Here is a 25,895-nt window from a genome sequence, read left to right on the forward strand (position 1 = left end):
CATTTAGCCATGCGTATATCATGGATATACGCACGCTGGAACGCAAACTGACCAATAGAGACAATAGACCGGATCTATCTGTTGTATAAGTTACCTTTGTGCGTGAGCACCATTCTGCTGGGCGTTTGAGGGTGGTGGAGGCATGCCAGATGGGGATGACACAGGTGACTTCATTACGCCTGAAAGGTAGAATAATATTGTGTTATATTGTCTTAATGAAAGTTATAGTTAACTATTTCAATGTTATCAGACCTCAAAAATGTTGAGATGGGTCCATACCCCCCCCGCGCAATCTCTTGTGTGCCTCAATTACTACTACCTACTAATACCTCAATTCCACACGAGTGGTCTTGATAGTCTTAGCTAATTCATCATTTCAGATAATGTCTAATATTCCCCATGCATTTGGGATTGAGGCACATACCCCCATTGCATTCACACATTCACAATATTGAGTATAAACCTGGCACTGAACTCCTGACGGTCCCAGAAGCCAGGACCAGGAGATATGGAGAGACAGCTTTCAGTATAAATGCTCCCAGACTGTGGAACACCCTACCTGAGAGCCTGAGATTGTCCAAAACGCTGGAAACATTTGAAGCGAGACCTCAAAACCTACTTATTCAATCTCGCCTTTTAAAATGTCCATCTTAGTTGTCGCTTTTATCGTCTTTGCTCTTTGTGAAGCGCATTGGGTCACGTTCTGTGAGAAATGCGCTATACAAATAAACATTTGATTCGATTTGATATTTGAAACCTAATGACAAGATCAGACATGTTGCAAAAGCTAAAAAGACGTCCTCGTAGGAGTTCAGAGCTTCTGAACGGGAGACCCAAAGGCGCTCCATCGGTATTTCACCTGTCGGCGGGACGGGGAACGGTTGTTGCGGCTGGCCCCCGTAGTGTCCATAGAGGGGCTGAGCAGCTGTTGTCCCAAAGCCGGCCGGGTACCCCCCCATCCCCGGCTGGGCCTGGGAGTAGGGAGGTGTGGCGACGTAACCCTGTTGACTCATTTTCGCTGGATTCACTTTTAAAGTCTTCTCATTCCAAAATGGATGGGTTTGTTTGGGCAACCTGCGAGAGAGTAGAGAGGCACAGAATCAGCTATGTTGTTGCTGTCTGTCACTCAGACAACAAGTGTACTTAAGCAGCCCAGTTGTGTTAGCCATCTTACAAGTAGCCTAACCTTGGTGAGACTTGAAGAAAGTCATTGAAGTAATTAAGTAATGAGACAAATAAATAACTGAAAGGTTTCCCAACCAAACACACACAATTTAGAATCACCTGAGGCCAGTTGTTTCTTAATTGTGTGTGTGGGTTGTGAAACCTTGACTGACACATTCCCTCTGTGACAGACACACATGAGACCAACAGGAGAGCGGCATAGGACTTTTTCTCTCTCACACACCCACTGTATAAGCTCAGTACACAAGGTATAATAATACTGGTATTGCTCCACAATGCTAACAAGCTAACAATCAACATTTGACCTAAAGACGCTGTCATCACTCACGTGTAAAAAGGACCTTTGACATTGGACTGTTGAGAGATAAGAGAGGTCTGTCTTTGATAACAAAGTGACTCAACTTATGTTTGTATCTTACAGTAGCCTACCAGTCTAAAGTTTGGACACACTTCCACATTCAATTGAATGGGAAAGTGTGTCCAAACTGTTGACTGGTACTGTATGTACAGTGTATACATATTACAGGCCCTGCAACATGGATTTGCCTTAAAAAATTTGTTCAGTATAGGCCTAAGGCAGTTTACAGTACCAATGGTTATTACCCATGTATTACCCCCTTTCTGTATATGGATTGATCATAGGCCTTCTATCTTTTCACTAAACTGCTCATTAGAAAATCGGTGAAGTGTAATAGGGAAATACTTCATAAATACATAACATACACCTAAAAGCCTACAGCACATAAGATACAGGACACCTGGAGTCTAACCATCTAACAATGGTGCTAGAGGTATTTTTCCAGTGACAGAACATTGCCTCTAGGTCACCAACTGTGATGTTGGGTGTGTTGACAAATCATTGTTGTGCAACTCCTCAACAACACAGAATTGATCATCCATCATACAGTCATTAGAAATGTTAGGCCTATGAGTTGATAAGACTCTTCAGCTCCACAGCTGTTCTGTAACCCTGCTCATAAGGTCGCATCAGGAGCAACCGCTTTGCAATGCAATGCATGGCTTGTTCTCAAATGTTTAGGATGCTTTTAAATACAAGGACAATATTTGTCAACAGGAGGCGGAGATCAATCAAAGATCAAAACACAGTTTTGCGGCCGACACTTGGTCGTGAAAGACGCTCAGCCACTACCCAAGAAATTGCCACGTCAAAGACCGTTATGGGGGCTAAACATCTGAGCATCTCCATCCCAGGTAACCTAACATTAAAATAAACACACCCTGGACACTACACCCGACCTTTTGTATGAAAAACAGTTAGATCGGTTATTCATCTGATCAGATCGATCAGTGCGAGCGATCAGAACGAGCGCATAACTGATAGATCTACAAGATATCGGTTTTTGTTACGGAAATCGCTCCATACTACTGTAATGATACAAAGTTGCGTAGCCTTAATGCATTAATGCATAATCCAAAATGCATTTATTCCAATAGGCCTTACAACCCAGTCTACCCATTAAGGTATTCTCTCACACAAACGCATTAGGCTTTTTGGTTGTAAAACATAAATTAGGGTAATTTACCTGAATAACCAGAGATCCTCTTCACTACGGACTCCTGATAGTGGAAGCAGAGTGCCACGTCAAACTCCAACACAGCACCGGTCTCTGTGCGCTGGAAATGCATGGTAGGGTGGTCTGCGCATGCGTGAACCTGTGGGAAACCCTACACGTCAGCATAGGCCAGGGCGAAATCGTGTGTGCGCATATTGCGTAGTAGTACGGTAAGAACCCGTAGAATTACCGTAAGTAAGTCATAAAAGTCTTCAAGGCTTCGTTTTGTTTTGCATTCTCTAAGAAGCTCTACATTATGGCCTGTGACGTTAGAATTATAAGGTTCTATCTCCATTTTTGTCAACATTTAGTTTTTTTACATAATCTGATCCATTAGGTGTTTATTAATGCCTGTGTGGTGTTGTTTTTAAAATGTTGAAATTTTTGAGTTAGTAATTCATAAAATACAAAGGTTCCATCTCACAAAACATAATGGAATGTAAAAACTGTGACGCTCAATATCTCTGAACTGCCCTAAACGGAGATAGAACCTTATCATTCTAAACGGAGATAGAACCTTATCATTCTAAGCTCACGACTTCCATAATAACTTCATCAATCGGAGGATGTGTCTAGCCTATCTATGGTGTATTTGATTCTTCATCATGTTGTCAAACACTCTGTAAAAGGTCTATTAGGTGACAGAAAGCATGTGAATGCAATTGTAATAATGACATTTTTTTGGGTTGCTGTTATCGTGTTAATTGTTTACGTGCAAGCTGTCAAAATGGACAATTATGAACAGAAGGCTATAAATAGAATAATATAAATCAGAAAGTTATTTATGTATTGGTTAATTGTGCCATTTTGTGAAATCCCGTTTTTTTTTAGTTTTTTTTTTTACAATTAGTTATTCTATACTTTCTGCAAACAGATACATACTATATCATTTGAAAATATCAAGTGGTTGTGAAGACAGCATCCCATGGGCTGATGGAAAGAGGGCGTCAGTCTACGCACAGTAGCCATACAGAACCCAGCCATAACCCAAAATAAATGCAAAGATATCACGACCACAATGTTAGGCTACTGTTATTGAATATCACCTGCTACATGGATGTTCCTGTTTGGTGGTTTCTTATGCCTCTGGCCATATATTTCCACCTCACCTGCACACTATCCTTCTTTTAACTGTATGTGTGTCTTTCACCTGTCTTTTTTAGTGCAAATAAATAATACGAAAACTATAGGCTAAAGTGGTCATTTTCAAATAACATAGAGAGCATGAAGGCTACTGTGCATGGGATGTCTGGAAAAACTGACATTATTTTGTGAGCTTAGAATGAGAAGGTTCTATCTCCGTTTAGAATGATAAGGTTCTATCTCCGCTTAGAATGAGAAGGTTCTATCTCCGTTTAGAATGATACGGTTCTATCTCCGTTTAGGGCAGTTCAGAGATATTGAGCGTCAAAGTTTTTACATTCCATTATGTTTTGTGAGATGGAACCTTTGTATTTTATGAATTACTAACTCAAAAATGTCAACATTTTAAAAATAACACCACACAGGCGTTGATAAACACCTAATGGATCAGATTATGTAAAAAAAAAAACTCAATTTTGACAAAAATGGAGATAGAACCTTATAATTCTAACGTCACGTTTTGTCCAATACAGCGCCAGATTCCCAAGAGCGCACCCCAGTTGATTCATGCGGGCGGGTCTATGCGCAATGACGTTTCTTAGCGGGCTGGACTCAGGATAAACTCGCAGATGATGGGAATTATATACTGAACTGTGCTGCTTTGGGTTTCCTAGAGCTCAGTCGGTCCAAGTCCTCCTGACAACTTGATGATAGCGGTTTTGGTGCAGGGAGCTCATTGAGGAGCTGCGTGCGGCTATGGGCACCGGGGATTACATCTGTATAACGGTGCGCGGCGGAGCGCCCTGGGGCTTCAGGCTCCGTGAGGGAGAGGGAGATTCCTACCGATGTTTGCAGGTTTTTCAGGTAGGAAGGATCATGATTATAACCTAATTACTGTTATATTTTCCCCAGAAGTTTAAAATGCATGTTTTTCAGATGAAATTCCAATGACAACACTCACTGTTTTTCAACTTTTGAACTTTTTTTTTGTGCTTTGTTTTAGCTTTTGGAGCCTTTTTTTGTTACGTTTCTTTCTGGTGATCTCCCAAATTGAACACGTTTAGGCATTGTTTGTCTTACTAAAGAGGATGGCACACAAAAGTTTCACTAAAGGTGATGGCGTACAAATTGTAGTAGCCTATCTAACAATATAATGAGCTTGGTAGGTGAACTGCAGCCAGACCAAAATGTTCATGTTCATAATCCAAATAGTCCTATAACCAGCTACAATAACCATTTCCTAATGGCCAGATTGCTATATTTGGTGCAACTACAGTAAATGGTGGCTATTTATTAGGATGGAAGGTCGTTTGGTTTGGAAGGGATGACGTCTTCATCCAGTTAATAGTGAATTAATTCCCTAAACTATGGAATGTTTTGGGTCGAATGCAAGATCATTGCAACAGGCATTGATTCCAACGTGTCTGCGCGTCGGCAACGTTTTGGAGCAGGATTCCTTGGAGCCCTACATGGTCACGGCCAAGGCGAGGAGTGTGCATGGGAGGCAGAGAGCGAGTGCAATCTGTTATCACTCCTAAAGATTTCAGCAAGAATCTAAACACAGCTGAGAGAAGATACAAATGTGCAGCGAGCGTGCCGTCATGGGTCACGGAGAGGTACCAACTTAAACAAAACATAACACCGGAGAGAGGAGAGCTATAGCTCTGTTGGACAGAATTCACAACATCATTTACAAACTGAATTGAATCTTTCAGACATGATCATGTTTGATCAAAATCAGTTAATAAAGAAATCTGCTAATGATATTAGGATAGGCCACTGACTGTAGTTTTTATGTAGGCCTAGTTTGTCCAACCTCTCAAATGCAGTGATAGCAGTTAGGTTTCAAGGTACACTAAGGATGTATTGTAACCACTGGCGGACTCTTGAGGGGGGCAGGGGGGGCGACCGCCCCTCCTGGTGCCCCCACGGTTGAAAAAACGTCTCTCTTAAGTGCCCTTTTGAGTGGCAAAAATGCCCTTTTGAGTGGCGAAAAAGAGAGGACGTGCCCTATTGGTGCCCTTCCAATGGTCTAAACTTGACCATGTGCACTGAGGACCCATGTTGTGCAGTAGGTGCCCTTTTTTTCTTTTCGCCCCTGCCCTTCAAACAGCCTGAGTCCGCCACTGATTGTAACTGTGTTGGTCAACACAATCTGCCCATGTACTAACATATAGAAACTGTAGGCTACATTATCTTAACTTGTTCAGCATTTGTCACCCACTCTGTCACAGCAAACTGTGGCCTTCCTCAGCTTCAATAGGGTCAAAACTAATCTAAAGCTCAGTGGTATAGGCCTATGTGTAGCTACAGTATTATTGGGTCAATGTGGCAATAAAATGTCATGTGCGGTCAGTGCTTGTTGAAGTACAGCAATTCAAAATGATAACTTCTCGAAGTCTCTCGACAAGACTTAGTTCATCTATGACTTGATGTGTTGTGCAAGGGGATATGGCAACATGCTATGGATGTCAATGTTTCTTTTCAAGGGGTGACAAGTCTATGTGGGAAGTCTATGATCTTCAATATGGTTCACATATTATCATCACAAATGTTGAAAACATTCAAACACATACACACAGGCGCTCGCACACACGCACGCACGCACACACACACACACACACACACACACACACACACACCCACACCCACACCCACACCCACACCCACACCCACACACACACACACACACACCCACACACACACACACACACACACACACACACACACAGAAGAAGTTGGCAGAAGAGGGCGAAGAAATATGGTTGATTCATTTAACACAGCCAGGACTCCAGCAAAGGTCAAAGTGTGGATTTGAGGGATGGGGTAAGATGAGGTATTTGGCCATGACTGCTTCTGGCCAGCAGATCTGCCTTTCGCCTCTCTCCCTGCACTAAAGGAACACTGGGTAACAACACCATCAAATAATCTCACCCAATATATATTTGAGTACCTCATGAAATACTCATTCTATTCTGTCTAAAAGCTTATGATTGGTGGTGGTGGTGGTGGTAATATACCAACCAACGATGTAATTGTTCAACCACAAACCAAAGAAATAGCCCAAATGGTCATTACCAATTACCATCCATTACTACACTTTGAAATCAAGACTGTTCAAATCGCTAAAGTGGTAAGCGAAGTCGCCAAGCTACAGCATGTTGTTTCTAGCATGAACTTGTCATGCTCACAGTAGAGAGTAAAAAGTATCTTACCCTGCATTCTTCTGACATCAAAGCCTGTGCCAAAAGAAAGCGTTTTTTATGGCTTAAATATGACATTTTTGTATACAGTTTCTATACCGTTTCTATCGCTTTAACCTCATTGAGACAAGGCTGTTCCCAAGGAGGTGTGAGAACAACGTGACCGGTATTGCTTTAACTGTGTTTCCTAGTTCTCGTGATCTATGCACGTAAGATATTGTTTTTGTTTCTCCATGATGTTCAATGGTCTTTATTAAAGGATTCTCCAGCGTAGAGTTGAGACAGTAAGGCCTCGAGAATCTCCTAAAAGTCTGGGTGGTATTCACATCTATCACCGAGCTAAATCATCTATCACCGAGCGTTAAGTACCTGGCACTGGAGTGCGTGGCAACGACCACAATCAAAAGATATCTGTTTTTCTCTTAGACCAACACAAAGCTACAGTGCTACCATAACGTCATGCCTTTTCAATCACTGTATGTTAGTTTGTCTGTCCAAGGTTTCGGAGTTTATGTTACGGTTGCTGTTTCTGGTCCTGTTTTGAATCACAACTGATTTATGTAAAAGCAGAATTCCATGATTTGTTACTTTCAAAAAGAATGTTTTTGTACTGTATGTCTTCTTGGATGACTCTATGTGTGTTGTAATCTAATTGATCTTCTTAATCTATTTGGGGGCATTGAAATGATGGTAACAAATACAAACTGCATAGCAGATTGAACACAATAGAGAAAATGCCAAATTAGATTACTATTTTATAGCATTAGATACATTTCTAAATCTATATCTATATATAATAATGTAGATAGATAATATTCTGGTCTATTTGTAGTCCGAATGAGAAGGTTTAGCTGGCTTATTCACCTCAAATCTGATCTTTTACAAGGCAGGAGTCTGAGCTGTTTTAGACAAGGCAGCATATGAAAGAGACCATTCTAGTGAGCAGCGAAGGTAATAGGTCAAATTGAATTGAATTAAAGGTGTATTAAATCAGTAGGGAAAGTACCCCCCCGGCCCTTGGCCCCCACCCCCACCCCCACCCCCACTCCTCGGAGCAGATGGTCTTATGCATGACGTCCTCATTATAGTCATTTATTCATTTGTTATTTTTGGTATTTTTAATCTAGGGTGCATACAGGGTCCCCCCCAAAAAAGTCCACTCACATTGTTTTGTAAACTTTGTGTGAATGTTGTCTTCAAATATTTGCCTGCACTGGTGTGAAATGGCCCTAGATGACGTCACTTTACGAGTAGATGCCTTAGCTGTTTGTGTTTTTTTCAGGAAGGGATGACCTTGTACTACTGCAACTCATCTGGAACACATAACTTTAACCTGTCTTTGGACTGTTTTAAAGGGAGGAGGAGGAGCAATGCTGTCAGTTTAAGTTTAAAAAGTTAACATACCAAGATCATGAGAAATTCTTCTGCACTGGCAGAGATAGTTTCATATGGTGGGGGTTATTTGAAGCTTCTGAATTACGTGTGTAAGCCGGGAGTTCTTTCCAAAAGGAAAGCGGCTGCTCTGTCTACTGACTGGCAGAGCAGTGTGAGGGGTATCCACCCTCAGGAGGCAGTTTCCTCCATATAAGGGATGTTGTTTTTTATTCTTGACTTTTGGGAGTCCTGGCTTGAGAACAACCAGGGTGATGTCATGACCCACTTCATTTCTTTAAAGGTGCAGAAACCCTTTTTTCCCCCAAACAGAAATCTAGCCATTTCATACCACATTTCTTTAAGGTGTGGGGGATATTTGTATTGTATTTTTTTTATGGCAAATGTCAGCCTATAGCAGTTCTTTGTCTGGTCGTTTCAATGTATGGAAGTCTACCCTTGACCCTGAAGCAATTAGTGAATTAGACTTTTGTAATGTTCCCTGAAAACCAACCGCCTTGCAATTAGTGATTTCCTGATAATTCATACATGTATGTATGAATCAAATCATACAACAACACTCCTTTTGAATTCCATTGCTTTGGTTACATATAGTACTACTGTGGATTAGGGGCATTCTACTAGAGTAAAAGGAGCATTTTACACCAATATCAAATGTATTATTGTCCCTTGAAATGACAACATGCTGTAACTAAAAGGTTTAAGACAGGTGCACCTCACCTTTGAGTTGGTTGTTTTCTAATGACTGTGTGAACCGGGGCTATTGCAATAATAATAATAATAATAATAATAATAATAATAATAATAATATTATACATAATAACAACTTTATTTGTATAGCGCTTTCCCTGCAAACGTTGCATCCCAACGTGCTCCAATCATTATATAATCATAATTGAATGATTTAGTCATTTACAGGCAATATTAAAAAGATGAATCACTAGATCAATGTATGAGACGAAGGAAGTCTTGACTGTGTATCCCTCTATTATTAGATGTTTTTGAAGAAGAATTACCACTACATTTATTTTTTTATATCATAGCACCCCAGTGCTAGCCTGTCCCAACATGTCGATCTGTAATGCACGGCTTATCTTTCGGCCTTGTTCTTTAGCAATGCTATTGTTGCAGGCAGACTTACGTTACCATCAACTGGGTACATATCAATCAATGTTGTACCCTCTTGTGCAGCTTAAAGTAATTTGGGTCTCCAATGAATTACTGTGATAATGTCACTGTGTATAAAGTCGATGGCAGTCATTCCAATTGAATATAGTTGTTACAGTACATGTGGGAAGACGGTACATGTGGGAAAACTAGGGTTAGGGTTAGGTGCTAGGGTGCTAGGGTTAAGGTTAGGGTTAGGGTTAGGGTTAGAGGTAGGGATAGGATTAGGGTTAAGGTTAGACATGCCAGCATGTACCAAGTCGACGTAGCACCTAACCCTTACCCTAGTTTTCCCACATATACCGTATTCCCACATGTACCGTAACATAGTTATCATTTCAAACTAGGGGGAATAGTCATAACTTGAGAGAGATAGCCTTTTTCCTGAGTTGCCCTCCAGGCCCGAGAATCGGGTTGCCTTGCTTCTCTCAGAGTAAAGAAACCTTGTGTTACTTGTGCATTTAGTCTTAATGGTGTACCATAGGAACTTCATTTAGAACACGGAACTATCAAACAACGTCTCCTCACAGGTCGTTCCTAGAGTTTTTAGAAGACAAATCGTTTTATTCAATTTACAACCAACGTGCTGGGGTGTTCCCATAGTTCCCAGAACAACACGTTTTTTCCAGGAACGTTCAGGTTTACTCTACCGAGACATTTTGAGTTCAGAGATTTATTTATTTATTTATTTTTTAAGTTATTTTTTCTGAGTGGGGCAGTCCCACTCATATTTCTTTCATTTTATTGGACAGATAGGAAAGTAAGGAGAAGAAGGGGGAGAGGGCATGTCAGCAGGGCATGGGCCAGATTCGAACCCATGCCGACATGGGCATATGTGTGCACTGTAGACCATGGTGCTAGACCACTGGACCACCCCAGGCCACGAGTTGAGTGATTTCTGTATTTCGTGTTGTTTGAATCATTCCAGACACGTCCTAACCCACAGTATGACGTGGTGTGTCTGTGATTCCAGAAACTGGTTACAGGTTTTTCGATTGAATACGGATGCAAATAGTAGGTCGTTGCAGTCATTACCTACCTACAGTATTTCACTGGCGGCCATCGCTACCTGTAAGACAGCTGGACAATGTCTGCTGCCTGGGAATTGAAAACATAATTGCTTAAAGCTGCATGAAGTATGAAGTGCCTGAAGCTGTGTATGCACTATACAGCCCTGCACTTCCTGTGGTTTCTGTTAGTGTTTGAAAACACTAAAAAGTAAGCTGAAATCTGGAAAAAGGCAAGTTATATCGTAGGCATAAATCGTCTCGTTTTGGCCTCAGAGCCCTCAGCATAACATGTCTGACTCTGAAAAAAATCTTTGAATGGGTTAAAGACTGAACACACACTGTGGCCACACAGAGTTGTATACGAGTGCATGTAGTGCCTGTATATATGGGTACTATACATGGTTGTGTGTTGATAGCTGCCCTGTTTTCAGAGTGACTGATTCTAAACTTTTAATGCACTGTCCAGTCGTAGAATAGCAACAGTGATATGAGAAACAATACAGCAGAGAGCATCTGCACGCTAGAGTCACCTCTGTTCTGTAAGCAACCTGCTGCTGATGTTTAGTTTAACATCGCAAAGGCAAGCACAGGCCTTGTCTCCAGACAATTGGCTGGCATACAGTACTGTAGGTATCTGTGTATATCCTATATACAGTATCTGTGTATCGCCGGGTGGTTTAGGAAGTCGGAAAGAAAAAAAGGTCCTTTTTTGGAGGAGCGGTGTGCCTGTGGTGGTCCAAGGCCTTCCAGGTCCTTCCTCCCACAGAGAGGTGTGAGTCCAAACACACAGGCTCACAGGAGGAGGCGTCCATATACGGTCCTGTTTGCACAGAGATGACTCCGAAAACCACCCAGACCAGAGTCGCACTGTTTTTACCCAACGGTTACTAACTCATAAAAGAAACCCCCATAAAACATGTTTGGGGATGTAGAGATTATTGTTTTATTATCTTAGGTTTGTTGCCTTTTTAAGGCTTTATACCGAGCCGGACCCTACAACATGAAATGGCCCAGACATAGTCATTGTTATCAAATTGGTAGTCATGGTATTAATAGTAGAATAAATCAATTGTTCCATGAGATGAAATGGAGATAAGGCAGGGGATGAAAGCAAGGCAGTAGGTTAGTGCCATAAGGGGAAATGGTACACATTACAGTCTGTCTCCCTGCAAGACACTCTGGAGAAAGAGAAAATGCAAGGCTCATTTTGTGTATGACCTGTGGTCCCTTGTGTTGGCTGTGCACTGCCATCTAGTGACAAAACAAAAGAACAACATTAGTCACAGTGACAGCACACAAATAGTTTTCACAAAAAGTTTCCAGTTTCTTTATTGAATATTATTTTTGCAGTTTGTGAAACTGAAATACAACAATATTTACATCAATGAAATACAACATACAAATATAAAACACAATTTTGGATAAAAAAACTGTGATAATAACTTAGTGAATCTTGGGTATTTATCAACACAGTCTATGGCGGTGGTGGGTAAGGCTAAGACGTTCATCCTGTGTTATTTGGCATTCAGGAGACCTGTAAAGAATGGGATGGGGGATGTTTTGTATCTTGCTGTTCTTGTTTTGGGGATCTCGAGTTGGGGACTGTTTCTGGTTTGGTGATTTGATATTTGGGCTCTGGTAGGTGGCAGCCAGGCTCTGAAGGGGGAATTCAGAAGACCCAGTTGCACAGTGTGTTTCTTCTCTCTTAGGGTAGTGACAGGGTTTGGAGTGCGTTGTGGTAACAGGAGTATGTTCTGCCAATTATGATTCGACAGGCCTGTTTCTGGTAACGCTCTATCTGTCCAGGCGCCAATGGGCTGACGGGAATAGAGACGGAAGGGAACATTCTGTTGACAATCGTGTTCCTTGGATATGATATTTGAATGCATGCATTGACATTGAATTAGATGAGTCACTTCTTCCTGAAATATTTCATTACATTGTATGGTGACAATTATGTGAGATAACTCCTGTCATCAACAGTATTGTATGGGTCTGCACTGCTAAAGGTTGCTGAGTGCTGACCTATGTCGACAATAGTTCAACAAATGTTCTTTAGATAGGAAGTAGATGTGTGAGTGTTTGTTTTCAGTTTATGTTACATTTCTTACCTTTTTGGCATTTAGCAGACGCCTTATTCCAAAACGACTTACAATCGATACATTTGACTAAGCAAGTGAATCATCAATTCACTAGTTGTTGTTAACCAATAGTAACAAATGCACAGAAAAATTTATTTTAGGAGAAGTGTAATCTTTTCAGGGCTTTCTTTACTGATATGATTATAGTATTATGAAATTGTCAGTGTTTTTTTCGCCCCTAAGCGTTCAATGACACAATTGTAAAAAAAAAATCAATTTCACAGTTTCTGTTGTCCTTTTAGCATTCATATTCTATGAGCCATGGGAAAGCTTTATTTACTCATATAGCTGTGCTCTAGGTTGTTAAATAGTCTTGGAAGTCCTGGAGGCCTTGGGGATAGTCCCTGTAATTGCCTGTACTCTATATAAATGCCTAAATGTTATGCTTGGAAGGAGAGACGTTCATAATGATGTGGTTTGCTGTCCCTGGGGGTCACCCTGGGTAACAACACTATAAATACTGCAAATAGAAGAAGCTAGGGTGACTGTTTTATTTTTTGATAACGGTGTCATGATACAAAATCCACCTCAGAGAATACTGTCACAGCAGCTACACTAGGGGGCATTAGATGTCGCATTCAGAGCCATTCAGAAGAGAACTGTCAATGAACCTAACCATGCATATTACAGTAGTGTGCACATTTGTTTGCACTGACAACATGTATGAATCTAGTTTGTACACTATTTACAATTAGCACTTCAGGTGTCTAATATACTCTGTCCTTACGGCTGTGGTTGAACGTAGGGCTCAGCGTTGCACACTTGGAGATTGTCCACACTGTCAAGAATGTATTTGAACTGGGCAGATTTCAAAATGTGTTTTCTATAGCTATCAAAACCACTTCATAGTTTCAGTGTCATATCAGTACACGGTCATATTGCCGATGGGCCTATACCCTTATTAAAAGTTATTGAAGCAATATGTTACCTCTGGCTGTGTAAATGGCCTTTTGTGTACAATTTATGACATCCTGCTGCTTATTATTACACCACTCCTATTAATGAACCATGGTGTGGGACTCAGGAACCAATTATGAGAGAGGGAAACCCATAACGTATTCGATTTTAAAAGTGGTGACCTTTAAATGTGTTCTATTGGAGTACTAGCCTATTAACTGCACATATGCAGTGGGGGAAATAAGTATTCAACACATCAACATTTTTTTATTTAACATATTTCCATTGCAGCTATTCACATGAAATTCAGACCAGACGTTGGTATTAACTCAATAAAGCTACACAGCTAAAGAAATCGCAACATTCCAATGCATAAAAAAGCTATGTGCAATTAAGTAGAAACACAGCATTTACAGCATTAATCATATGATGATATGATTATACAAACTTTTCCCAAACCATAATAATGTAACTACTGTACCCATTAACTCTACATTTTGGCCTTTACACTCAATATTATTGTTGATGGCCATCTTAGATGTAACCTATTTCTCTAACTAACTAACTCACTCCACTGCGACTATAGTGGTTCAAATGTTTTCCTGACTGAATTATGGAGCTGGCTTGTTTAGAGGTGGCCGCCTACAGTACCTCTGTCATAGTTCAAACTGCCAGTGAAGGTCAGAGGTAGCTCCTGCACTTAGCCACCTCACTGCTCCACTATTCTAGATGTCTGGGTTATGGGCCTGGGGCGGCCATTTTGCATTGTTGGGTCACGTGACCCAAGCACCTGTTGTTCTAATGTCTGAGGGGAACGCTGTAGGCCGATGATGTCACGGCCCTGACTTCCGGAGAAGTCACGACTCTGACCTGAAGTGGAGAGTTGACTTATAGGGCGGCTGTGGCGCAGATCGGCGGTTCGAGCCGCGGCTGGCCACATGTCAAAGTGTCCTTGGGCAAGACACTTAACCCCAAATTGCTCCCAAATGAGCGCGCCTTGCATGATAGCTTGTCGCCATTGGTGTGTGAATGTGTGTGTGAATGGGTGAATGAGAGGCCGTTGTAAAGCGCTTTAGAATAAGGTAAGCAAGCATTTTGATTTGACAGCCAATGTTTCCAGGGGAACAGTGGGTTAAGATGTGAAAGAGCATGAAGTGGTGATTACCTATGTAGACCAACACCTATGTTGTGCTGTCATTTGGAGATGCCATTCAGAGTTCATTTCATTTCATTTTCTCTTTACCGATTCTTTATAGACATCACTGAACATGTTATAACAGTATATTTACTCTCTGCTAGTGTAGCAGATGGAGCTACAGCACGCTTGCATGATCAGACCAGGGGCCGGTTGCATAAAGATAGATTAAGACTAGTCTAAGCCTTAGACTAGTCTTATATTCTCAGGTTAGACCAGTCTAATTAAGACTGCCTGTTGCATAGAAAATAAGACTTATTTTGATTTTAGAAAATTAGCCACCTTCCCCCCTGGCTAAGCTTGATTTAAGAGCTGTGTTGCTATGGGAACGAGTCAGGGCTAGTAGCTAGCTAACACTGTAACTCCAGCGCGGTAAACTACTTCACTGGTTAAAACTGCAAAAAAAGTTTAAAAAAGCAGAATACTTTTCTTCACATTATATTCCTCCATTATACATACGTTTTCAGCAGAAGAAAAGGAAGTTGATCTCTCAGATCTTCTGCTGCTAGGTGTAGCTGTTTCGCCCGCCATGTCAAGTGTCTTAGCTATTTGACCTAGAATGCATTGCATAACAGGCTATCTAAGTCAGTCTTACTTAAGTCACTCATAGGTGAGCTTTATGCAACAGGACAATGTTAGAGTCTATAGCAAGACTGACTTAAAGTGAGATCTAAGTCTAAGACTGGATCTATCTTTATGCAACCGGCCCCAGGTCATCTAATGCCGTGGCTTAACACATCACAAACACTGTTTCACGTCTGGCCAATGAACTTGGCTCGACATGGAGTTGGTTAAAGATATATGAGAGTCTATTCTACTCTGTAACCCGGCTGTTAAACCCTGTAGGTGGAGGAGTGGAGTCGTGCGTCCCAGGAGGGGGTCTGTGAGGGGGACGAGTTGGTATCACTAAACGGCGAGCCGTGTGCCAACCTTACCCTCCCAGAAGCCATTGCCCTCATTGACGCCTCCACTGACTGCCTTCAGCTGCTGGTCAAAAGGTAACATATCAAACAGTGACCAACCGTAATATAAGTACTGCCTGGACCGTTTAGAATGTGATAGCTGAACTGTCAAAAGGCACCAGTAGTTATTAATAATAATAATAATAATAATCATAATCATAATCATATTTGCATGTCAAGTCTATTAATGTACAATGTATTTGATAGCATTTTAAAGCATTTATTGTTTAATTTTGCACTTGACAACGAGAATACTTAACTTGAACATGCATAATCATGTATGTTAGGTTGATCCATATTAAAATCAATGCTCTAATATGACCCACTGCATTGGCCAGTGTCACGTTCAAATCACCCAGGTATCGCCTGCCCTGTATGTAAACCAGCAGCACCAGGGTTGGCACTACTGCATTTGCATTTAGATTGCGTGTTGTGTATGACATGTCCTTGGCTTGTACACAGTTGAGTGGAGCAGAATATGAAGTATGGACAGATAGAATGGCTTCTTTGGCAACGGCCGTTGACCTTTGAGTGGTTTTGCCGATGACAAACCAGCTGTTGCAGATTTGTGTGTATGATCGACTAGCCGCCATTACTCAGCTTGTAAACGTAGACAACATAATTGTCCGCTTGGGAGTCGCACACCTCATCAGATGTTGGTGTAGGTGTCTTTAAATGCCCATATTTAAAGACACATTTATGGCAAACCTCCCCCCTTTGAGGTGGGTCTCATTACAGTACAGTGCTCTTTATCCCTATCCCCTGTTGGTTTGCGGAGAGGAAAACTGGCGGCAACTCAAGCCATATTTATTTTTATTTTTTAAAGTTGTTGTTTTTTCTGAGTGGGGGCAGTCCTCACTAATAGTTTTCATTTTATTGGACAGATAGAGTGAAGACAGACATGAAAGAGGGCATGTCAGCAGGGCATGAGCCGGATTTGAACCCATGCCGACATGGGCATTATGTGTGCACTGTAGACCGCAGTGCTAGACCACTAGGACCACCCCAGGCCACAAGCCGTATTATTGTTTGAAATATAGACCAGTCATATACTGTAGTCATATACTGTAGCTTCTTCCTCTCCGTTTGGAGAGAGGAACGGGTGGTGGTGGCTAATGGCTAAGGTCTAATTGACTTCATTCCGGTAATTGTATTCACACAGAGATTGACATATTGTTTTCATTCATGATGTTGAAAGGGGGGAAATTAAGTGGGGCCCCATTGAAATGCGATTACTTTCCACTTCAGAGAGCTTGCCACTCTGAGTCATTTTACATGAGGGAATGAGATTGAATTCGCTTGATTAGGGGGACCACTTGAGGACTGGGGTGATGAGATTAGCTCATCAACATGCACGGGCCAGAGCCTTTACTATTGCTATATGAGAAATCCGAAGACAATCAAACGATCAAAACAAAAACAAGCAGGCCTATGAGCTTTTTGTATGGTATACACTGTATTCCATATTACAATAACATGGGGCTATAAGGAAAGTGAAGATGGTGTCAAAACAAATAGAATTTGTTGGATGAATTCTGCGTATGTAGTGAGGTGAAAGTTATCGTTAGCCTCATAGCATAATTCGGTTGTTAAGTCTGACGTCAAATGTGACGTTTAGCAATTTCCGGGTCCAAACCAGAAATTCCCTGCACCAGAGTACCAGTGTACTGTACACAGCACTTTTCCGTTTCCCCCATATTGTCAGGGTCTTTGAGCCTCGGAAAAGCGCTATATAAATATAATGAATTATTATTATTACTGAGGCATTTCGAAGAGAGCGCCTCAGCCAACTTTGGACCCGGAAACACGTCACGACTTAACAATCGAATTGCCTCAAGTCATATTTTGGCCAAATTGAGATACTGTATCTGCCTAGCTCTACTCTCCTAACACTGCTGAATCACTGTGCACTATTGCCTATGATGCCATCAGCCTATCAGAATGCTTGTTACATTCCAAAATCACTATCTGCCCAAGTCATCTCTTTGACATAGGCGTTTTTGACACTACATACAAAGATGGCTCGGCTGACCACAGGTGAAGCACGACACGGCAATTATGCTATGAGGCTAACGATGTTTCCATAACCCCTCCTCCCCTCTCCCTCCCATACAGATGCTGTTCCCTCAACCCCCAGGACGTTGAGCCAGACGACCCATTCTCCGACGGGAATCGGGCCTCCTCTGGCGAAGCTTTGGAAAGTACCACCCTCCGCATCCTATCTCCTCGCGGTTCCCAACCCCCCAGTGACCTCTACATATCCGAATCCCAGGATGAGGCCTACTTTGGGGAGGCAGAGAGCGACGCAGACTGTCCCGGGGGGGGAACTTGCGTGGTGGTCCGCACCCAGCTCTGTGTGCCCGGGCCTGGGGAGCGAAGTGGTGATCCAGACCCCCAGTGCTTCCCTGGAGGTGACGGAGGTCAAGCGGCTCCCCGGGAGGGGAGCTTCTCTCTGGGAGCAATGGTGGAGCTCCACCTGTCCCTCTCCGAACGCAGCCAAGAGGACAACAACGTCTGCAGCGGTCTAGGCAGTGCGGTCGGAATCGAGGGGGCCTCGATGCAGACGGGAGAGGCGGTGGGGTCCACTGAGGTCCTCCACACGACCACCCACTCCCTCTACGTCCCGCGCCCGGCCAGGGAGCCCCTCGGTCAGCACGGGGTGGTGTTGAGCTCCTCCTCCTCCTCGCTGCTGGGCCAGGTGGAGGTCACTCTGCCCCTGCAGCAGAAGCCCCCAGCAGCAGCAGCGAGGAGGGACACCACCCAGGGGGTGGGTGGTGTTTGTGAGGAAAGTGTCGGATCCCCAGCGGACAGCGAAAGAGGAGGGCACAACCAGGGAGCTCCCGCCTCCTTCACTGTGTCCTTTGGAATTCCCTCAGAGGGAGACGCCCCGGCAGGAGAGAGGGACTCGGACTCAGAGAGGGACCCTGACAAACCCAACAAGCACCGGGCCAAACACGCCAGTAAGTAAACCTATACCTGATTCTGTATACAGATGACTGTCGTGACTCTGTTGGCTATATTGCATTTTTAGTCCACTCTGGACAGCATGTGTGCATTCCTTAGATGGGTGGCCGGCCGTAGTGTGTTAAAATGCTGCCTCAAAATTGGGGGGGGGGAGGGGAGGGGCTTCATGTAGATACAAGCAGATACTCTAGGCCCTGTTCGAGCCTGAATAATGCGAGTTCATAGAGTTCAATTCACAAGTGTTCTCCAAGTGCAGTGTCCGGTGGGATTGTGACCATTATGTATAGCGGTCATAGTTAGGTTTAGAGAAAGACTGAGGGACATTAAAAAAATAAAAATTAAAAGTTAATTAATAATTAGAGAAGTTTAAATGGTCTCCTACTATCTGTCTGGAGAGGATTGATGACAATTATGGCTTCCAGAGTGGTAGGGGGCATTACTTTGAGGCGTGTAGGAGACATAAATAAAGCACACAGTACGTTGATGATGCCTGCAGAAGTGGCCCTTTGACAGACACCAGCATATGGCTGCACTGACTGGCCCGTTACCCGATACTTCAGAATTGCACCGTCTTATCTGGTGTTGCACAACGAGCTCCTCGCTCACTCCTCCCGTCTCCTCCACCTTGAGGTTAGTCGTACAGGAATAAAACCGTGTAATGATGGTTCTTTTTTATCGTCGCTTTCGTCGTTGTAAGGTTAAAGAGTGTGTGGTGTGATGTCGTGTCTGTGGTTTGGCTTGGGGGTTTAAGTGTTGGCAAATGTGACATATCCGAGAGGAACAGAAGGGCTTAAAGTGGGGAGCTTGTGAACTGACAGATATGGAGTGGTAAAGGTGCTCTGGGTGCTGGTCTATTTTAAATCTTTTCTTTCGGCCATGCCGTTGTCTCCACTCTTGGGCACTTGGTGAACAAGCTACCAAAGCTGTGTTAATGTTGGATATTATCAACGAACAAACAAGAGAGAATTATTAGGTATCTCTTACTCTTAGGGTCAGAGGATTAAGGTAATCACTTCATGGGTCGTTGTCACAGGATTTTAGTTGAATTTAACGATCAAATCTCTGGTGTCTGTGACAGATCTATATGGTGGAGTTTGTGTACATGTCTGGATGAGGGACAGTATTGAATGAATGCACGAATGAATTCATTATTGATTATGTCTATGAATATTGGGATATATGGGGTGTTTTGCATGTTTGTCATTGGATGTATTGTTTGAAATTAGTTACAATCTTTTTTTTTTTTTTTTTTTTTAAGGATTACATCAAATAAGATCAGTTGTTTTTATGAATTTCTAAATGTGGCATATCTTTCTATTGCATTTGCATACATGTTTTAGTTGTAAAGTGGGCATATTCATTTGGGGGATTTAAAAATACATATTATATCAGTTAAAAATGCCAATCATATGAATATCCTAAGCTGTTGTTAAGTTGTAAGATATGTGAATACATTTTAATAGAGGAATAACATCATTGTTACACAGGTTTAGGGGCAACTTAATTTAAAGTGTTACCAAAACTCACTGTTTCAACAATCTTGGAAATAGGGGTGGGACTTTTACTGAGTGAAAGTTGTGTAACCTGGTGATATGAACAGTATATCAAATAAAAAACCATAATAAACATAATTCAAACTGGAGGTAAAATTGATAGGGTTAGGGGTGACTTTGATGATTTAGGAATCCAAGTTATTTTTCCAATGGATGTTCATCCAAATGGAATGATTTGTGGTGGTCTCAGTTCTACCCAGGCTATTAATACCCATACCTTCATGTGCAGTTTAAAATGAAGTAGTAACCATTTGAAATATCCCTCCACTCTCTTCCCTACCCCCACTGATCATCTCTTTTTTCCCCTCTCTCTCTCTCTCTCTCTCTCTCTCTCTCTCTCTCTCTCTCTCTCTCTCTCTCTCTCTCTCTCTCTCTCTCTCTCTCTCTCTCTCTTGCTCACAGGACTCAGGCGAAGTGAGAGTCTCTCCGATAAGCAGGTGAAGGAGGCCAAGTCTAAATGTAAGCGCATTGCTCTCCTTCTGACCGCTGCCCCGCCCAACCCCAACAACAAGGGGGTGTTGATGTTCAAGAGGCGTCGGCAGAGGGCCAAGAAATACACGCTTGTGAGCTACGGCACTGGGGAGAGTGAACCCGAGTTCGACGACGAGGACGAGGACGAAGACGAGGACGAAAAAGACGCCCACGCTGTTGAGTTCACCCTATTGGCCACCAGCGGGTCAGAGATCGACGAGGACTTCCTCGCTAATGCCCAGAGAGTGCTTACCTTCGACTGGGACACGGGATTGCTTGAAATCGAGCGCAAGCTTAACAACCGAGAGGAGATGGGGGATTTGCCCGACACCAAGGGCAAGGGCGCTCTGATGTTCGCCCAGTGTCGCCAGAGGATGGATGATATCACCGCGGAGCATGAGGAGCTGAGGCGCCAGGGAATCCCCGTAGAGGCGGTGCAGGAGACTGAGAAGCACGCAGCCTACCAGCAGATAGAGGAGCGTTCCTATATGCAGGCCACCACGGACAGCCATGCCTACGTGGATGTGAATGTGCAGCAGCAACAGCAGTACCAACAGTATCAAGAGCAGCAGTACTATGAGCAACAACAGCAGTATCAGCAGCAGCAGCAATACCAGCAGCAGCAGTATCAGCAGCAGCAACAATATCAACAACAGCAGCAGCAGCAGCAGCAACAATACCACCACCAACAACAACAACAACAACAACAACAACAACATCACCAACAACAACAACTATACGAACAGCAACAAGAGTACCAACAGCACCAACAGCAGCAGCAACACATCCAGCATTACTCAGCTAGTATGAACGGTGTAGTCCATCACCAAAGTAATGAAATGCAAAGTTCCATTTGCAATCAAACCGCCAAACCCTTCGCAGTGCAAAACTCTGTACCCGTCCCTTTCTATCCCACAATGAGTGGGACCAACCAGGAGGCTATAGGCCAGGGGGAGCAGATCGCTTCACGTGACGAGCGCATTTCAGTGCCAGCGATCAAAACAGGAATCCTACAGGACACGAGAAAGAAGAACGCCATGTTCTCGTTCAAAGACACTCCGAAAATGTCGCCCAACCCGGCACTTTTGAATCTCCTCAACAGGAGTGATAAGAAGTTGGGTTTCGAGTCTGGGCCGGAGGAGGACTACCTTAGCTTGGGAGCTGAGGCCTGCAACTTCCTCCAGTCACCGAGAGTCAAGCATAAGACGCCTCCGCCGGTGGCTCCCAAGCCTGCCATTAATCCCAACTCTCCGCCTTGGTCCCCTCAGCCCGAGGTGGTCGACCAAGAGTTGCCACAAGACGCTGAAAATAGCGTCCCTGCACCTGCTGTAGCCCCCACCGCAGAGTACGCCCCGGCTCCGGAACTGGAGCCCACCGCCACACCTGTCCCCGAGCCCTCCCCCCCTCTTGCCCCTGCTCCCCAGGAGGAAACTCCTGCCAGACCCCCCTCTCCTGAACAACACGAAGAATGGAGTCCACCAGAGCCTCAAACACAACAACAACAACAACAGTCCCAACCACTGGCGCCTTGGGGAGGAAATGGTCCTAGTCATCCACCTCAGCCTCATACGCAGCCTGAGCCTCCTCCAGTGAGTTCCTGGGCTCCAGCGCAAACACACGCACAACAGGAGCCCCAGGCTCCCCCTGCTCAAAGTCAGTCCCCCCAACAGCTCCCTTGGGTGACCCCTCCGCCCCCAAAGCCTCAGCCTCCACCTCAACCACCCATGAATACTTGGGCCCCAGCTCCAGCTCCAACACAAACACACCAGCAACAGCAGCCCCAGGCTCCTGCTCAAAGTCAGTCCCCCCAACAGCTCCCTTGGGTGACCCCTATGCCCCCCAATCCTCAGCCTCAGCCTCAACCACCCATGAATGCTTGGGCTCCAGCTCCAGCCCAATCACAACCACAACAACCACCTTGGGCCCAGCCTCAAGAACAAGCCAAGCCACAGCCACCGTGGGCTCAACCACAAGAGCAAATACAGTCACAATTCCAGCCGCCTTGGGTTCAACAACATCAGACTGATTCCCAGCCTCAACCACCTTGGGTTCAACAACCTCAGCCGGAGTCCCAGCCTCAACCACCTTGGGTTCAACAACCTCAGCCGGAGTCCCAACCGCAATCCCCATGGGTTCAACAACCTCAAATCGAGTCCCAACCACAGGCCCCGTGGGTGCAACAGCCCCAGCATCAGGCTCCACAACCGGGATGGCACCAGACCCAGACCCAGGCCCAGCCTCAACCTCCTTGGGTATCATCGCCTCAGCCTCCGATGAATGCATGGACACCACCTCAGAGCCAGGCCCAAATTCAGCCTCCTTGGGTCCAACCTGCTCAACCGCAACCACCACCAGGTCAGCCCCAACCCCAAATGACTGCATGGGCCCCTGCATCCCCTGCACAGGCCCAGCCTCAGCCTCCTTGGGTCCAGCAACCTCCAGAGCAAGCCCAACAGCCCCCTATGAATGCCTGGACTCCAGATCAGCATCAGGCCCCGCCGCAGTCTCCACAACAGCAGAACTGGCAACAGCCGACTCATCAGCAGGCTCCGCCACAGCAACCGATGAATGCGTGGGCCCCGGCCCAGCCGCAGTCTCAAACGCCTTGGGCCCAGCAGCCACCACAGCCGACCCAAGTGAATCCCCAACAAGCCCCCATCGAAAATCACAGAGTGCCTCAACCTTCTCCGAAACCGTGGAATCCGCCACAAAGTGCGGCTCCTCCCCATTCCGTTACCCCTCCCCCGCAGCGAATGAACTCCTACACCTTTCGGGAAAAGTCGTCACCACCCCTCGTCAACCCGATGAAAAGCGTCTTAACTCCGGGAGGCGCGGGCTCGTCGTTCGAGATGCCGGCCGTCCGAGGGAAAGGAGCCGAGTTGTTCGCAAAGAGGCTGTCTCGTATGGAGAAGTTTGTCGTGGACTCGTCCACTGTCGAGGCGAACAAGGCAAGACCCGCGTCGCCCACTCCCTCCTTACCGAGTTCATTTAAATATTCCTCTTGCTGCCGAGCTCCGCCTCCATTGTCATACAACCCTATCCATTCCCCCTCTTACCCGCCGGCGGCCATCAAGCAACCCCCTCCGAATAGCCCAGCGGCTAAAGCCAAGAACGCAAAAGGAAAAGCGAAAGCCCCCAAACCCATGGCTGTTATAGACGTCATGAAACATCAGCCCTATCAGCTCAACTCCTCCCTGTTTACGTACGGCCCTGCGGTGGAGGCCAAGCCCCCCACGCCAAAGCCTGCCCCTGCGCCAGCACCAGCACCTGCCCCTCCAAACCAAAACAACAACCCACCAATCAGATACGAGCAAGCTGCCCCTGTCCAGCCGGCTGGACCAATGAATGCTCCCTACCCTCCCCAGCAGCCTCAACTACCCCAGCAGCCCTACGGGATGCCCCCTCAACATGCAATGCATGACGCGAGTCCATACCACCAAGGTCCAGCGAACGCGTATCCCTCAGCTCATAACAATCCCTATCAGCAAGCTCCTCCCGGTGCACCGTATCAGCAAGCGTATAACACTCCTTACCAACAAGCCCCGCCAGCCCATTACCAACCCCAAACTCCAAACGCCCCCTACCAACAGGCACCCCAACCACCCTATCAACCAGCCCAAAGCCCTCCCTACCAAGCAGCACCCTCAGTCCCCTACCAGGCTCCTCCTCCCAGCACCTATGTGGTGCCCAGCTTCCCAGTAGCGTCAAAGCCTGAGTCCAGTTCTGGGGGCAGTGCCACAGCCGCTCCAAAGCCCAGGTTCATGGCCAAAAAGAGTTCAGCTCAGGTGTGGAAGCCAACAGCTGTGGAGAGTGTGGAGTGATTCTGACAACAAGAGCGTGTGCTCTTGGTCTTTGCTTGAGACAACATTGGTTAGATCTAATAACAATACAAGCATGTGAAATATATTGTGAAATGAATCAAAAGCTTTAAACCATCTATTAAATGCCAGAGCTGATATGCAGTATTTTATATGAAATGATGGTACAATGTTAGGTTCTTTATAATCAATTTGGATATAATGCCCCCCACCTGCTATGTGTTGCTATATGAAACATATCATCTTTGTTTTTCAAGCAAAGCGTTACAAAGATAGCATTTAATTGTCTTTCTTTGAGATACAATTTACATGAACCTAAACTCAGTATATTAGTTGCCTGAGCCAAAAATAATAAGGTATCCGTTTTTCAAGAAACATAGAGTATTTGCACTCATAATGCACATGGACTTACGGCGTGAATCATAGTTGATTGATATGAGCAGTGTTCAAAATTGATGAAAAAGGTATTTACAGAATGTGTGGGCAGATAATATGTAAGAACTCAAAGGAACAGGCGAATTGAAGAATTCAAAGGAACAGGTTATTAAGGAAAGAGGAAGTTATTTTTTAGAAATAAGAGAAGAGGGATTAGTAAGGTAAAACAGTGTCGGAGCTACTGACTATTTAGGAGCTGTGTGAGCCAGGGTTAATTCTGAGAACATGCATTGCAGCAGATGTTCAATATGTATCCCTCAAAACTGGCCTGACGAACGATTAGACAGAAGAGAAATCATCAGTCGATCAGGTATTGATTAACAGCGTTGGTGAGGTTTTATACATGGTAAGATATAACCCCAAACACTATGTATATGATTGGTGTCATGACTTTTAAGTGGATATATATATTTAGACACAGGTTTGAGAGCACAAGCTGTCTGGCTATGTTTTAAATATCTAGGTATGTTTTATATGTATAGTGAAATTATTTAGAACTTTATTGATGTAATGATTGTAATGCCGAAATGCAATTATGGATTAGAACAATTGGCAACTTTGATTTGCCAAACAAATTCTGATAATATTGCATTGCAAAAAGGAAATGTATTGTATTTTATAAATGTAAGTATACTATATAAGTATAGTTTTTAGTAGGGCCTTATCTCTTGGAGGTGGAATGTACTCGGACAAATGTACTCCTCTATATCGGATGTAGATCTTGTACAATTTCCTTCAGTGTCTTCCAAAGACCCTGCTTGAATGGTTGGGTTTTATTTTAAACTTTGACCACCTGTTGCATCATGTTACGTGCCTAAATTTAAACAGTCACCACGTCACAGATT

At 44.2% G+C, this 25,895-nt stretch overlaps 2 protein-coding genes across 2 annotated transcripts in view; one reads left to right on the top strand and one right to left on the bottom strand.

The window, feature by feature from the left end:
• sec24d (SEC24 homolog D, COPII coat complex component) overlaps positions 1-2,810 on the bottom strand; it is a 34,083-nt gene extending 31,273 nt beyond the window's left edge. The window contains 3 exon segments of the mRNA XM_080547625.1: positions 95-179; positions 860-1,074; positions 2,730-2,810. Coding sequence (XP_080403751.1) covers positions 95-179; positions 860-1,013 — 239 coding nt within the window. The 5' untranslated portion in view covers positions 1,014-1,074; positions 2,730-2,810.
• A 1,788-nt stretch (positions 2,811-4,598) lies between these two features.
• Positions 4,599-25,895, top strand: part of synpo2a (synaptopodin 2a) — a gene marked incomplete at both ends in the record, with an annotated part of 31,541 nt that continues 10,244 nt past the window's right edge. The window contains 4 exons of the mRNA XM_080547293.1: positions 4,599-4,706; positions 15,694-15,845; positions 17,925-18,769; positions 20,729-24,609. Of these exons, the coding sequence (XP_080403419.1) occupies positions 4,599-4,706; positions 15,694-15,845; positions 17,925-18,769; positions 20,729-24,609 (4,986 nt within the window). The remainder of the gene's footprint in view (positions 4,707-15,693; positions 15,846-17,924; positions 18,770-20,728; positions 24,610-25,895) is intronic.

This window comes from Nansenia antarctica (assembly GCF_963989245.1).
Source record: "Nansenia antarctica genome assembly, chromosome: 17".
NCBI lineage: Eukaryota > Metazoa > Chordata > Actinopteri > Argentiniformes > Microstomatidae > Nansenia > Nansenia antarctica.